General features: G+C 40.8%; 1 protein-coding gene across 1 annotated transcript in view; it reads left to right on the plus strand.

Moving 5' to 3' along the window:
• The window catches only part of zc3h3 (zinc finger CCCH-type containing 3), a 75,975-nt gene extending 61,464 nt beyond the window's left edge, over positions 1-14,511 (plus strand). Inside the window, exons 9-12 of the mRNA XM_026147021.1 lie at positions 124-255; positions 7,641-7,804; positions 7,908-8,065; positions 14,264-14,511. Coding sequence (XP_026002806.1) covers positions 124-255; positions 7,641-7,804; positions 7,908-8,065; positions 14,264-14,295 — 486 coding nt within the window. The 3' untranslated portion in view covers positions 14,296-14,511. The remainder of the gene's footprint in view (positions 1-123; positions 256-7,640; positions 7,805-7,907; positions 8,066-14,263) is intronic.
• The last annotated feature ends 522 nt before the right edge of the window (positions 14,512-15,033 follow it).

A 15,033-nucleotide genomic window follows, 5' to 3' on the forward strand; every position in this document is an offset into this window, starting at 1 on the left:
TGTCATTGGGTTCTCTAATTCATAAACCATCCTCCACACTTTACTTTCTGCTTGTATGTACTAAGCACTGTGAACATTTGTCAGGTTCACATGGTATACACGCACATGTCTGTCTCTTCCCAGATGCCGGTGTGTTCCTACTTCCTGAAGGGCATCTGTAACAACAGTGACTGTCCCTACAGTCATGTCTACGTGTCCCGCAAAGCTGAAGTGTGCCAAGACTTTGTAAAAGGTTACTGTCCTGAGGGAGAGAAGGTAAAAACTCAAACAAATGCACAAAAACATTTTTAATTTGTTAAAGGGCATTAGATTTTACAGACTCTATGCCACAGTTTGTTTATGATCGCAGCAGGTTCTATCATGATGGTGTGTTGGTAATCTATAGATTTTACACAGAGCTTTTTAAACCCATGTCCACATGGTGTAGGTCTCTGCTGCACACTGCACATGGAGCAGCATCACAAATGTGTAAAACAACATAATTTGCACTTGTGCTGTTCATTAGTCCCTGCAGTCGAAATGACAGAAGTCAAAATAGACAAAAAGCTTCTTTCGGAGTGAAAATGAGTGTTTAAAAACTCCTCACTCCAGCCACCATGTATGCTTTTGGGATCTCTGATGTTTTTTGTTAATGTGTCACTCTCTTCATGGTGAACTTGGCTGTTTCTCTTTTCTGTTTAAGCTAATTTTTGAATTAAGTAATCAGAATTGAGTCTGGATTTGGCGTTACTGCCATCATTCTGCTTTTTGCATTCAGACTACACTGATAGAATTTGCTCAGTGAGTAAGCATGGATTCATGCTGAGTTAACTTCTCAAATTTAGATGTGAAGGTGACGTCTGTTTTAAAGCCATGACTGCCTGACCAGATTTAGCTAGGAAAACAACATCCATGAATGTCCGGTGCTTGGGGATTATTTCCTGTCACTTTTGTACTTTCTCTCTCTTCATTGGTTGAGCTGGATGTTGTAGGGACACCTTTTGGCCGGTTATCAGTGCAGGTGAGATTAGAGACACGTGCAATGATCAGTTGAAACTCACAGGTTTAACGTGGATCACGGTTAAACCTGTGAGTTTGGCTCTAAATTTGGTTTCAGTCCTGCACTGACGCTGTGATCTGATTTCAGAGTTCTTTCTTTAAGCTGTGCTCCTCAATTTGAGCATACGGATTATATAACATGTATAAAGTTTCCCTGAACTTAAGGCTTAGGTAAACAAGTGGTTCCACCCCCACCCCCGAACACACACACAGAAACGCACATGTACACACTGACACACAGGCAGGAACAGCTGCAGGGGGTGGTGGTCCATAATGGCATAACTGTAGTGTCTGAGTGACACATTGAGGGTCTGATGGGTAAGAAAACCACTTCCACTGAACTCACGATCCTTAAGTCACCACACGCACTTGCTGCCTGCGTGTCAACCTCAAACACACCCTCCACTCCTGCCCCCACCCCACCACCTCCCACCCCACCCTTGTGTTTTTGCATCCATCTCTGGCTCCCTTCTCTTCGTTGTGCTTATTTTTGAGTGTGAAACAGATGCTTTTTCACACTGTCAGACCTCATTTAAATATTGCATGGGGAAATGAGGATATAGAAAACAAAAGGGATATTAATATTTATTCTATTAGCTGAAGTGCTTAGGTCTGTGATTTTCCCCTGTGTGTGTTTGTGCCTGAGTGCGTGTGTGTGTTTATAGAGCGGTGCGCTGCGATGCTCTGGCGGCTCTATGATGGATAGCAGGCAGTAATTATAGATGGGAAAACTGCTGAGGATGGCACTATGGGCCAGGCAGGCAGACACTTCAGCATCTCAGGGGTTAAGTCTGCTCCTGTCCTCCATCCTCCTCCCCCTTCCTCATCCTTCTCCTCGTAGACCCACTACCATCCTGTATCATCCCAGTGTTGTCTCATGTGCACCCCCTTTGCAGCTCTTTCTCTGCTTTCCTAAATTTCTCCACTGCATCTTACTCCCCGAATTTAATTTTTAGTTGGCTGTAGCTCCTTCATGAGGTCTATCTTCTTCCAGGTTTCTTAACACATGAAACTCACAGTCACCTGTGATTGTTGGCCGTGGCCAGTCATCCATAGTTTTTGGAAGATTGGCTAAATAGTTGGCTTTCATAGGCTCTTCTCTGCTTCAGGTGGTTGAAACAGCATCTGAGCCAGTGTTCAGCAGAGAGCTGTCTGAGCTGCTGTTTGGCCTCATGATAACGAAAGCGAATTGAGCCTTTTTATATGCACCTTCTTCCCACCAGCGGGGGAAAAACTGTATATACGCTATTGGTTTGCTCTCACCTTCAGTCTTTCCTTGTCTGTTCAAGTGAAAATAAAAATAAATATAGGAAATAAAGAGGAAAACAGAGAAAAAGTAGATATAAAATGTAGAAAATGATGAAAAAGTTAAGGGAACAAGCCCATAAAGATGAACGAACATAACTGATTTGACTTTGGTTACCAGTCAGGATCATGTTCTGTCTGTCCTCTCTGAATTCATCATTCAGGGTGAGATTGTTGATACAGAGTTCCTCTGTTCAATGATAAAACATCTTGAAGTTTGCTGTGTGTCAGCACACCTGGGTATGGGCCAGGACAGAGCCCAGTGAAAATACTAATCTCTAACATTATTTGGCTACTGGAAAACAGACTTTGCTCAAAAACTGCTCGAGGTTCAGTTTTCTTTTGTAGTTTGCTGCAAGACTTCATATGGTTTGTTACTAATCTGCTACACAGAACCTGACTGAGTCCATCTTAATAACTCAATAACTCAAAATGTTAGAAATATTCCAGTGTTAGAAAATCAGCACTGCTCAGGGTTAGCCATTGTTAATCTTCAAAACTGACTAGGTTACTTTTAAACATATAACACTGTCAACAGTGTTAATTTAACACTCAACAGTGTTGTATTTAACACTCAGAGGAGTGGACCCATATAGACACTCTCTAGTGTTAATTTAACACTGGAGATTTTGCTGTGTAGAGGTATATCCAGGGTCAACACTTCGGTTTGAGCTCCTTGATGCACGGCCTGAGAGAAAGTTGGTTTAGTGTGTGTATTTGGGCCCTATGCAGCTGCTTTAGAGAGCACAGCCTCTCTCACTGTGCGTTGTCTGTCTTGGGCTTCTAGTGGCGATGTTGTGTTGGTCTTTGAAGTTGGGCCACGCTCCAAACTTTAACAACCCATTTTTTCTTGTACTGTGATATCCTGATTTTTGTTTTTCGTTAGTAAAAACTCAAAGGTTTGTCTTGATGCAGTTGTGCTGTTTATATATTTTATACGGAGATAAGTTCTGGTCTTGGAGGACTCGCTTGAATTTCACATCCTTGCCAAATCCTGACACCAAGTGACCAGATATTCCTAAAGATGTCGGAGCAGCTTTTATTTCCTCCTATCTAAATGATCATTTTGTAAATTAGTGAGCATCAAGAATGTTTGCTGTACATAAACGATAAACTAATCACAGGCAAAAAGATCTTAGAATTGTGCCCAACAAGTGAAGCCAGGTTCCCTTTTTTTTGCTAAAATTCGATGCAACAGGAGCGCTTTGCTCGTTCGTAAACCTAAGAATTCTGCATCGGCACTCGCACTGCATTATTGAAATAAATGAGGAGGATAGTAATGTCGATCTGATCACAGCCTGAAGTGTAGCGACATGGTAAATTCCTCCTTTTTCTCCCTTTTTCAGTTTGTAATCTTAGTAATATGTCAACCTGTGCTCAATTATTGTTCTCTTCCATTCACTGTAAGTTGCTCTCAACGATTGTTGGCTTAATGCCCAAGTTGTAAATGCATATGATATCCTCTTTTTTCATTTTACTGTCTTTTCCATCTCCCACCCTCCCTCCCTTCTTCTCTTTCTTGCTTCTTTTGCGCCTTCTTTCAGTCTCTTGGTAAATGTGCTGACTCTTCCTGGTTTTGGCCCAGCAGAGAGCTCTCTAATAGGCCCCAGAGACATCCCAGCATTCCTTAAATCAAGTGGAAAATTGTTAACTTGGTGTGGGATAAAGATGTTCTGTCCACTTTAGCTCTTTTCTCCCATTTCGTCTCTTACTCTCTCTCTCTCTTTCTTTCTCGCTCTTTCTGTCTTTTTATGAAAATGAGGATGTATGGAGCTTCAGGAAAGACGAGTGAGCTTTTACAGTCCATTTCTCTGACACTTTGTTTCAATACAACTACCTCCCTGTTTTAACTCTTCAGTTTTAACACAGCCTAGTCCTGAGGACTCTGTCCTCTTTCTTAATTGATAGATACGTGGCAGTTTTAAGAACTTTGATAATAGGGTTGCGAGCACATGCTGGGAGAAGTTGATGTATGTGACAGAGACATGATCCTTTTATTACATACATTGTGTATTTAGATGTGCAGAGTGTGCAGAGTTTCCCGTCTCTGCATAGCTGTCTGTCAGTTGTCAGGACTGATCCTAGCTTTCTTCCAAATTGTTTTATATAAGCAATATGAAAGAAAGTTAGAAGGCAATGTAAAATGTAAAACACAACACAATGCTATAATCCAAAAATCATTAAAGTCCTGTTTTTCATTCTAACTGATGAAAAAAACAATACATCAATTTGATAAAAAATTGAATTATTTTTGAAAAAATAATATATTTCAAATATGAGACCAGCAACACATTTTTAAAAAAAACATGCGAGCAAAGGGAAAACTAAAGAAAACCAGTTATCCCTTTGCACAACTGGTTATTGTATAATTATTTTCTGTCCATCCGTCTATTTTCTCCCTCTTATTCACTGCAGTCGCAGTGGTGCTGGAGCCATCCCAGCTGTTACAGGGCAAGAAGCAGGGTACATCCTTGAGAGGTCACTAGTCTGTGGCAGGCCTAGAGTATTGAGACAGACAAGCATTCACACTCACACCTAGAGCCAATTTAGAATCACCATTCAACCTAACATGCATGTCTTCAGACTATTGGAGGAAACCGGAGTACTTGGAGAGAATCCACGCTGGCACAGGGAGACCCTTGTCCTGCCCAGGACCCTTTGATTGTAAGGCAACAGTGCTAGCCGCTGTGCCACCCTGTGTAATTATTAAAAGGAAAATATCAAATGTAATTCAGATTAGTGCCTTGAAAACATTTAGTAACTTGCCAAATTAAAAACATCATGAAGCAAGCTCTGAAATGTTGAGACACTGTAGTCTTTAAAAGAGGAGATGCAGCGCAGTAGTAAATATGTCCATGTTTCAACTTTTTTTTCAAACCTCTTTTTGGCATCTAAAACAAATGGAGCGCATTGATTTTTTTTTTTTTTTTTAAATACAATTTATAGTTTTGACATTAGACATTAGATTTGTTCTTTCTGTAAATGCAAATCATTTCATTTTGTTTTTATTTACATTTTAAATAGTGTTAGAACAGCACTGAGCACTTTATCCGCTACCAAACTTTCTGAAAAATATTTGCTCAAATTTGATGTCACAAGAGTCATCCAATATCAATGTTGAACTGAAAACATGACCTTTATTTGTGTTAGGTAACTTTTGTCTCTTATAAACCAACTGTTTGCCAAATAGTGACAATTATATTTGTTTTGGGACTAATAAAGTCTTTTAAAAACACAAATAGTATGCTTAAAAAAGTGCATAACAATGTGCTTTTTGCAGCTACCATCTGCTTTAAGTTTTTATAAAGCAGAGACTTGTTAAATTTGGAGAGCATTAAAGCAAGTCTGTGATTAGTCAGGCAGTTTACCTGCTCGGTGCATGCTCAGCTTAATGCACAGCATCGCTACAAACAAAGCTGTGGAAGTGTAAGAGAAGTTTGTGGTTTTGCAAGGCTTGTGAAGACTTGCCAGTGTTTCTGTCCATTTTGGTAATGTACGTCAAGTGAAAATGCAAAACAAAATCTGTCAAAGTCTGAAAATCTAGTGATTTGTATTTTATAGTAGTATAACTTGAATCTCTTTATGATTGCAGAATTGTTTCAGTACCAGTAAAAATGAGCTGAATCTATTAAAATGATGCCTTGTGGTACATCATAACAGGAGACCTGTTAGGTTTCATGGTGGCGTCATGCACCAAATGGGAATCGTCATTATGGGCCCCAGTAGAGGACCTGATTAGTTTAGAGAAGTGTGACAAAACCGCAGCCCTATAAGTTGATCCAGGGAAACATTTGACAGCAAGCTGATCCTGGGCCGTCCTGGCACCAAGGGGTGCAGGAACATCAGTGTGAGGATGGTGAGAGGAGCTCTGATGGCAGCAAGTCAGGGCCACTGGGCTCCAGAGAGAGTTGACCAAGAGTCCACAGTGTTCTTGGAAAATCGATCCTGAGATCCCTCACCCCTACACACACACAGACACACCAACCCTTGGTACACGCTATTTCTGGTGTGCTTCCCAGTCCTGCACTCGTCATCCCTCCACAGATGCGCACAAACACACATGCGCGCGCTCCCTGCAGCCTGTACCCCAGAGTGAATATAATTAGCTTTTCTGACAGGTGGGAGGGATCGGATCTCGTGGAGAATGAAGCTACCAATTTACACCCGTATTACACTGTCATACACACTCACTTGCAAACATGCATCGCTCTCTCTTGCACACTACTCCCCAGAATGACCCACTTTCTCAGCTTGCATGTAAAAAGAGACGGGTGGCACAGACATAGTCTCTTTAAAAGAGGTAACTTACAAAGGAGGGTCATATAAAGCACCTAATCAGGAGGTGGGCCTCACTTTTACCACTTAAAATCCTGTCATAGGCCTGTTCAGTATATGTGAAATCAGCTGACTACTCAGAAATGGATTTCTGTCTTTTACGGTTTCCTTTCAGATCTTAAGATTGAGCCATTAAAATGACTAAAATGCTGTGCAGGTCTTCATGAAGCAGTCTTTAATTACATCTCAAATAAAGTGTCATCTCTTACTGTGTTTTTATACTGGTGCTGATAGTAACTTCAATACCACTACACATACAGAACAGTGTTGTTTAATATTCCAAGCTGCCAAAACCGAGTTTCATAATGTTCTAGATTAGTAAAATTTTGTATCACATCAGGAAGAAAAATAAACTATGGTCAGAAATTCATTACCATCCTCCAATAAGTGAAAGTCTTTGATACTTAAACTATACCAGTCTGCCCCTTTATTTATGCCACCTGCCTGAAATTGTGCAAGTCCCTCGCATGCTGCAAACTGACTTGTTGGGCATTGACCCCTGAAATCTTTGAGGGGTCCTGTGGTTTCTGGCACCAGTAACATAGGAGCAGATCTCTGGGAGGACTGCGTGGTGTGTGTGGTTCCTGGATTTGAGATGTTTTGGGTGTAGAGTGTTTCTCTAAGAGACTTGAACCTGAGGAGTTAGAACGTGTGGCCCATCCCAGACAAACTCAAAACAAAAACACCCCCTTAAATAAGTGGTTGCATTATGCAGTACAATCTCAAGATTGATGACTGTAGTGACAAGCATGACAGTAGTCAGCGTAATATGAATATTTAACATGTCTCTTATGTGGACAGACAGACTTAAACAAATAAAGGTACACTAGGTCACATGTTTTATAGATGTTAGACATTAATCCACTCATATTGACCATATTTGTGATGACACAAGTTGTCACTTTCTTCATGTCTGCAGTGAAACTACAAACCTGATTGTGTGTGTGTTTTATTATCACCAGTGTAAGAAGAAACACACTCTAGTGTGTCCAGACTTCTCTAAGACGGGCTCCTGCCCACATGGCTCACGCTGTAAGTTGCAGCACCGCCAACGAGTCAAACGCCGCGCCAGCAACAGTGTGACCCCTCCAGCTAAGAAAGCACGCACCAAGGATCCTCTGAAGAGGTCTAAAATTTAAATCGATCTTTATCATGACTTGTAAAACTTTGGTCATGTGACTAATTATGTTATGTTTTGTTTTGTTGGCTTTTTTCCCCCCTTCTGTCAGACCCCATCTGTCTGTTGTGATGCCACAGGATTCTCAAGCATCACTGGGGATGCCCTCCACAGGTTCGTTGGTGCTGCCCTCATTTATCTCCCTCTCCAGCTCTCCAGAGGAGGCAGATGCACCAGACACGCTTCCTACTGATGCAGTGCAAGTCAAAGGTATAAGCATCAACAACAAAACCCAGAGAGCAATGGTCACATAAGTTAACATAGTGCACTGTATGGACAAAAAATACCAGGTCACCTTCATATTACAACTACAGGAGCTGCTCAGCCAAAGAAACAGATGTCACGAATCCCTCAGTTCAGTTTTTGTCGTTTGTAGTTATTAAATCAGCAGAGAGTCAGTGACTTTTACAACTCAGCACTCTGAAACCCCGCTCTGTAACTTTACGTAGTGTTAGACTTCCTGTGGTTCATTAACACTTCACAATTAAACTGCTTACAGCTGATCGTGAGATATCTTGGAGAGAAGACATGTCATGACCTGACTTGTTGCAATGGTGGCATCCTATTACAGTATCAGAACAACCTGTTCTTTCACAAATGTTTGTAAGGGCAGACTGCGTGGCTAGGTGCTTGATTTTATACACCTGTGGCAATGGGACTCAATTCAATGAACACCTGAATTCAAACATTAAGAGGTTTAGTAGAGAAACACATACAGTCTGACTGATGATTATTGAGAAGCCAGAAGGGACAAGAATAACCTTCTGGCTCTAATAATGCAGTCATTGCTGCATTATTTTTGCTTATTTGCTTTTTATACAGTAGCAAAGATTTTGCACTATAAATTAATGAGTAAAGGTGCATAGGTCTCAGTAAGCACTTAAGTCTTTTTTTTTTTTTAGACAGTTGGACGCAGTTTTTGGAATTTTGTCTCTGTATACCACCTTGATTGTTTTTCGTCAAATAATTAAGATGCAGTTGAATTGCAGTCCCTAGTTCCAGAGGTTCAATTGTAACTGAATAACTGATGGACAAACAGTTTCATGGAGTCCTATTCTGTCATTATCTCGTGGCAAACTGAGCAGATTAAATATCTGGAATTTATGGAGGTGCTTATTGTCTTTCCCCTCACTTAGCATTAAACTGCTGCAGTGCAAGCTGGAGGTCACCACCTCATGAAGCTAATCAGAATCAGCATATTTTATTAATCCCTAAGAAAATTATTTGGGTTACAAAGAACCATATCAACTATAAAAAGCAAAGGCCATCAGAGATAAAGTCTACCACCTGCCTATGCAGGGCTCTAGACTAACCTTTTGCCACGTTTGCACTGGCGCACCAGTACAAAAGTTAGGCGCATCCAAATTTTTAACCCGCATCACTTAACACCACAGTTTTACATGTGCACTTTTTAAGGGGGGAAACTGCTGTCCATACAGACAATATTGATTTGTAAAGGATTAACTAACAATCTTGCCAACACAAAGTTCTTTATTTGGAGCACAGTTCTACAAGAAAGATAAGTTACTGAAAAAGTGCTTGTGCTTAAAGTGTTTTGGCATTCTTTGACGATATTGTAGGCAATGTTAAACTTAATCATCACATCAGCCTCCTGTTACGACCTGTTTGGTGATTCGATTCAATTTTGCCTCAGACAGTCATAAGTATTATATTTCTGATCATCTATCAGTACTGACACTGTGAGACTTCATCAGAGGTGTGAGCATCACAGCAGATGCCTTTGTGTCAAAGTAACTGAGGATAAAACAGAAAAACATGAATCAGATTTTCCTGGCCTGGCTTTTTATAGCAGATAACCTTAAAAATATTCTGCAATTTTACATAATTTTAAAAAGTATACATTTCTTCAGTATTGAACAGCAGAAATTAGGCTCTCTTGCACGAGGTTATTTGAGTTCTAAAAATATATATATAGACGGCGGCCGACAGCGCTGTAAACAACGGTAGACTGGTGTGTAATAAGCGAATGAATAATGCTGTTTTGCTTCATGGTGGAAGCAAAACAGCAGAAGTCAGAGGGAATTAATGACGACATTTATCAAATGTGAAGCACAGTTCGGATCTTCTTTTGCTGCTGGTTCAGTGAATTTTGGTTGGAGAGAGACAAAACCTGCAGCTCAGAATCTAGCGCAAAAAAGATGTAAACGCAAAGCGCGGACACGCCGACACATCAGAATCAGTGAGCTGTCGGCTTCCAGCCCCAAGGGTGTGTACACGTACGTGCCATCGGGTGAGAAAACCGAGAAAGAGAAAGCTGATTCTGATGCGTCGGGTCCGCGCTCTGTGTTTACGTCTTTGTGCAGAATCTGCTTACCTGTTCTCATTTGCTATTTGGTGGTTGTTGAAATAGTTTTGTGAGCGTTTCTGGCAAAATACATTAATAAAAGTCGATTCAGGATTTAATGAATTGATATCGCTTTATTCAAGCTACTCACCTCCCTCTATCCACCTGCACTTTTGAACGTACACACAAAGGACTACAGAAATATCTGGACCACGGCCAATCAGAGAGGTCCCGCCGCTGACTATCTCTGATTGGTTTAGACCACGATAGAGGCATAATGTGTGTATGTTGTTGACCACACGGAGACTCGAACAGCTGTTGGTTGCACCGGTGCAACCTAGAATTTTTGTTAGTCGCACAACTGAAAAATTTGGTTGAATTTGCGATCAAATTGGTCGCACTCTAGAGCCCTGCTATTCCTAGATATTCTGCCAGTTAAAAATTCTGAACAGATTCAATGAAAAGGGGCAGCCTTAATGGAGTCCAAAACCCACTGGCAAGGAGTCCGCCTCACTGTGGCTGTACAGGGGCCAAATGGTGCTTTATAGCAAGCCAGATACACCATACTGCCGAAGTGCCTCCACCGGATACTGCGATGTCCAAGTCAGTAAGATATATGTAGACTGTGCAAAGTCTCCTCAAAAGGATAAAGAGCTTGTCCAATGTCCAAAAACCCCTTATTGTTCCTCCTAAATCTGAGGTTCAACTAAAGGATGGACTGTCCTGTTGAACAGGGAAGCCATCATTCAAATCTGCTAATCTAGAGGCACCTCCCTAGATTTGTATGCAACATTGCAGAGACATGTCATACAAGACAGCCTCACAACATCCAGAGTCTTAGGGAATTGAGGGCGAATCTCATATACCTTCAGTTGAAGTCAGCAGCATCCCAACTCCACTGTATACAGTGTGATTAGAGTGCTGCTTTTCACTCCTGACTCGTCTGACAGTTTGCCAGAATCACTTTGAGGTCAATCGAAAGCCTTGTTCCATTGAAGTTTTTGCTTAAGGTACTTCCAGAGCAGCGGCCCCCTTATCCTACCAGTACCTATTAGTTGCTTCTGGAGTCCCGCAGGCAAACAAAGTTCAATCACATATCGTTTGAAAAGCAAGGTGGTGTACAGAGGCAAAACTGCAAAATGTGCCATCGTCCAAATACTTCTGATCCCATCTTTATGAACTATCTGAACTCAAAGCTTCTACACACTGGTGTCCTGAATTGTCTTTTATTAATAGTTGTCCAGTCATGTTCTGCTACAGTGATGTGCACACAATAATGTTTCATTCAATGTTGTGGGGATCAACGTTTTTCCACTTGTAGATAATCTGGTAGATTTTTTTACAACCATAGATTCTGAGAGTCATTGTTACTTCATATCTCCAAATGTGGTAGAATGTTTAAATTAGCAGTCATGGCAAAAGGTAAGCTGTCATAGAATATTCCTTAAGAGGACTAACTGCGATTCATTTGGTGTAAAAGTGCTGACACAGAGGTGTATTGTCCACAGATGCTTTGTAGGAGGTTCTTTTTTGTCATGAATACATCATTGCTTAATTCGTGGGACTGGGGAGTGGTGGTCTGTCTGAGCTGTAGACAGATAATAATGATCAGGAGGTGAGCTTTAGAGTGTGTCTGGTGACGCTCAGTGGAGGAGTAATAATGCTCAGAGGACAGAGGTAATAATATTTCAGTTTATGGCTGGATGGCACAGCTGAGCTCTCTGTTGACAGACTTGAAAGATAGTGGATTAGGACAGAGGCCATCCCATCCCCCTCCCTTGCTTTCACCAGGCTTCACCCATCCACCTGCCCCTGCCTGCTAAACATACACATACTCACCAACTGGTTGTCACTTCCAGTGCAGCATTTGTTTGCATCTAACATCTGTGTTCAACCTGTTTGACCACACATTCCACAAATCTATCTTTTCACACAGTTTGTGTTATGATTTCACTAATTTTGTCTGATGATTTAAACAAGTAAAAGGCAATGGATAATTAAGAGTGACGGCAAAAATGACTGAAATTAGAATTGGACAGTTGGATAGTCTCCTTGCTCTAAGTATCCATTTAAAAATGACATTTTCTCCTTGATAAAGTCATTATGCTAAAGAGTAGTTCAAGTCATACAGAACCAGTCACGACTCTTAATATCAATAAGGCAGTTTTCTACTAAACAGTAGAAAACCACCATTTTTCTACTGTATATAATCTTAATATCACTCACTGCAATTCTAACTCAGCTATTCTCACTGAAGGCATGAAAAACTTTTTTGTCACTTTCACGGTGCGAGAAAACTGCTAAAAAGTTAGCTAAGCACACTGTGGAAAAAATATGTAAAGTCTGTGTGCCACATGAAGACTTTACTTAGTCCAGTATGTTTAGAAATGTATGTCTTGATTTTTTTAACTCTTACTTTTTGAATGTATGATGACAAAATGATGTTTCCATCAGTAAGTCATTCAAGAAAGCCTAAGAAAGGTACTGCATACTCCTTTTATCAAATATAATCAAGCAACCCAGTTCCTGCATAATGTGGAGACCATTTTCAGCCTTGGCACAGGTACGCCGTCTCAGACTGCTCTTGCTGCCAGTTTTGATTAGCTGTTCATCATTTCATTGACTAAAGGGCCAATAAAAGGAGAAGAATCCTGCTTTTTGGGATTCTAATGACATGTCAACTTATGTCAGTAACTTTCACAGCAGCTTGTTCCTATTCCTGCTGCATATTCATAAACCTGGTGTTTTTCACCTGAGAGAGTCTGTTTCTCATAACCATCCATCCATTTTTTTTTAATAATATAGGATTACAGAGGGGAGGGGGTTGTCATAGTGCAAGATGCAGGGTGTATACCTTGGACTAACAAAGTCAGAGTACACTAACATGTCTGTGTACTCTTTCTCCCACAGTCCACGGACATGCATCTTAGGTTACCTGGCAGTTCTAATTTCACCCCAGATTTGAGTGTGAATTACCTGTCCAAGGTGTACCCTTCGTCTTGCCCTGTGACAGCCCCTCAAATAACGTACAGTTGCCACACAGAAAGGCCCCAGCCTCATCTTACTTGGAATCAAGCAGCACCTTTGACTGACCTGGGTCATCTTGACCTCTCACCGTATCCAGTAATACACAGTCCCAGTCCAAATATTTTTTAATAATAATCTTGCAGTAGACACTGACAGGTTTCAGCACGGCTGCAATTTTAAGATCTCAAAATAAGTAAAGTCACAACGACAAAGTTCTCAGGCAGTTGACTTTGAACTGAAGATTATAAGTTATGTAAAGGTTTTGTTTTTAAAGGGACTTTTGAAAACTTTTTGATTACTGCCTTCATATACAAGCGGTTTATATTTCTCGGTGATTAGTTACAATAAAGTTAGTTTAGGTGAATGAAAATGGTGGTGTAAGATGTTTTAAGATGGCTGTCAAGACATGATTTTCGAAGGACTTCGGTGAGTATGGAAAGAAGTGTTATCAGCTGGAAGTTTCTCCTTGCAGAGTTCCCTCACATTGTAAGAAACATGTAGAATTGTAGATTGAAGCGACTCAGAAACACCTGGAAACTAGAAATCAAAGGTGTTGTTTTGTTTTGCGCTATGAAGAACATTTTAGACTAGAGCTTTGTCCTGTGGGTGCCAGGAAAACACACACACACAGACCATCACTGGCTCATCCGTCCACCCCCTCTGTCCAGTTGGTTTGTGCTCTTAAGTAATACTAATGACACACTGGTCTCTCACTAACACACTGCACCGCCCAGAGCCTCATTAAAGGTGGAACTGAGCCAAACAAGTTCCTCTTCACTTTGCATAAATTAGCTCAGATGCAATGTATCACTGCCAGGCTACACACACACACACACACACACACATTCCCACCTACCTTCATTCATCGCTGTTGTACTGTTTCTATCTTCTTCCTCATTTGCTCATCAACTGAGATGTCATCACTCAATGTTTGAGCAGGATTCAACAGAGTCAGTTGCACATGAGCAAACACACAATTTGTCATTTTCTAACTGGACCTTTTTGTCATTTAATTTTTGCAAATACTCTTTTTTTTTTTCCTCCTAATCTTCAGGGTGTTTTTTTTTCTTCCACAGAGAAAAAACTGCAGATCAAGCCTCGTCTGTAAGATCACAGAAACCAGTGGGACTGGACACGAAAGGATTTTATCAGGTTTAGTGTTATGTGAGTTCTGAGCTCAGGCTTGTCCTGGCACATGTATCCATCTTGAATGAGTTCACTCAGGGCCTGAAAGTTTTATGCTTTTTGTCTATGAACATGTTTTGCATATCAGTTAGATGTTTACAATGCCAGTTTTGTAAAGAAATAAAGTATTAACTCTGAATGTGTGTTGTCAGTTGTTTTTTTTTTGGTTATTTTTTTAATCTGAATCCGGATCTTTATCTTACAATCTAAAGCACTTTGGGATGACTGTTGTTGTGAATTGACAAGACAGAAATAAAACTGAATTGATTTGGAGTTGTGGTGTTGTGAAATGACCCTAGAGGGTTTGTGGGAGCTTGGCAGGTGGTGGCAACAAAAACGGTTTAAATTCTGGAGATGAGAAACATAAGCACACCTTCGCCACATTGTGTGCGCCTGTGTTTGGCTCCTAGCCACTACAGCTTTAACACATAAAGCAGAAAAGACACTTTCTCAAAGAGGCTGAGCATCCATACACAGTAAATAAAGTCATGCTCAGCTCCTACAGTGGCTGCACATCTGCAAGACACTTTGCAGCTCATCTCCACCCCAGCTCCTCCTTTCATGTAGTGCCTGACTTATCAAGGTTCAAGGTTCTTTATTCGTCCCATGCATAGTTATACAAGTAAAACACACAGTGAAATGTAACCTAACACGCTCCTCG

The sequence above is a fragment of the Astatotilapia calliptera genome, chromosome 17 (assembly GCF_900246225.1).
Source record: "Astatotilapia calliptera chromosome 17, fAstCal1.2, whole genome shotgun sequence".
NCBI classification, from domain to species: domain Eukaryota; kingdom Metazoa; phylum Chordata; class Actinopteri; order Cichliformes; family Cichlidae; genus Astatotilapia; species Astatotilapia calliptera.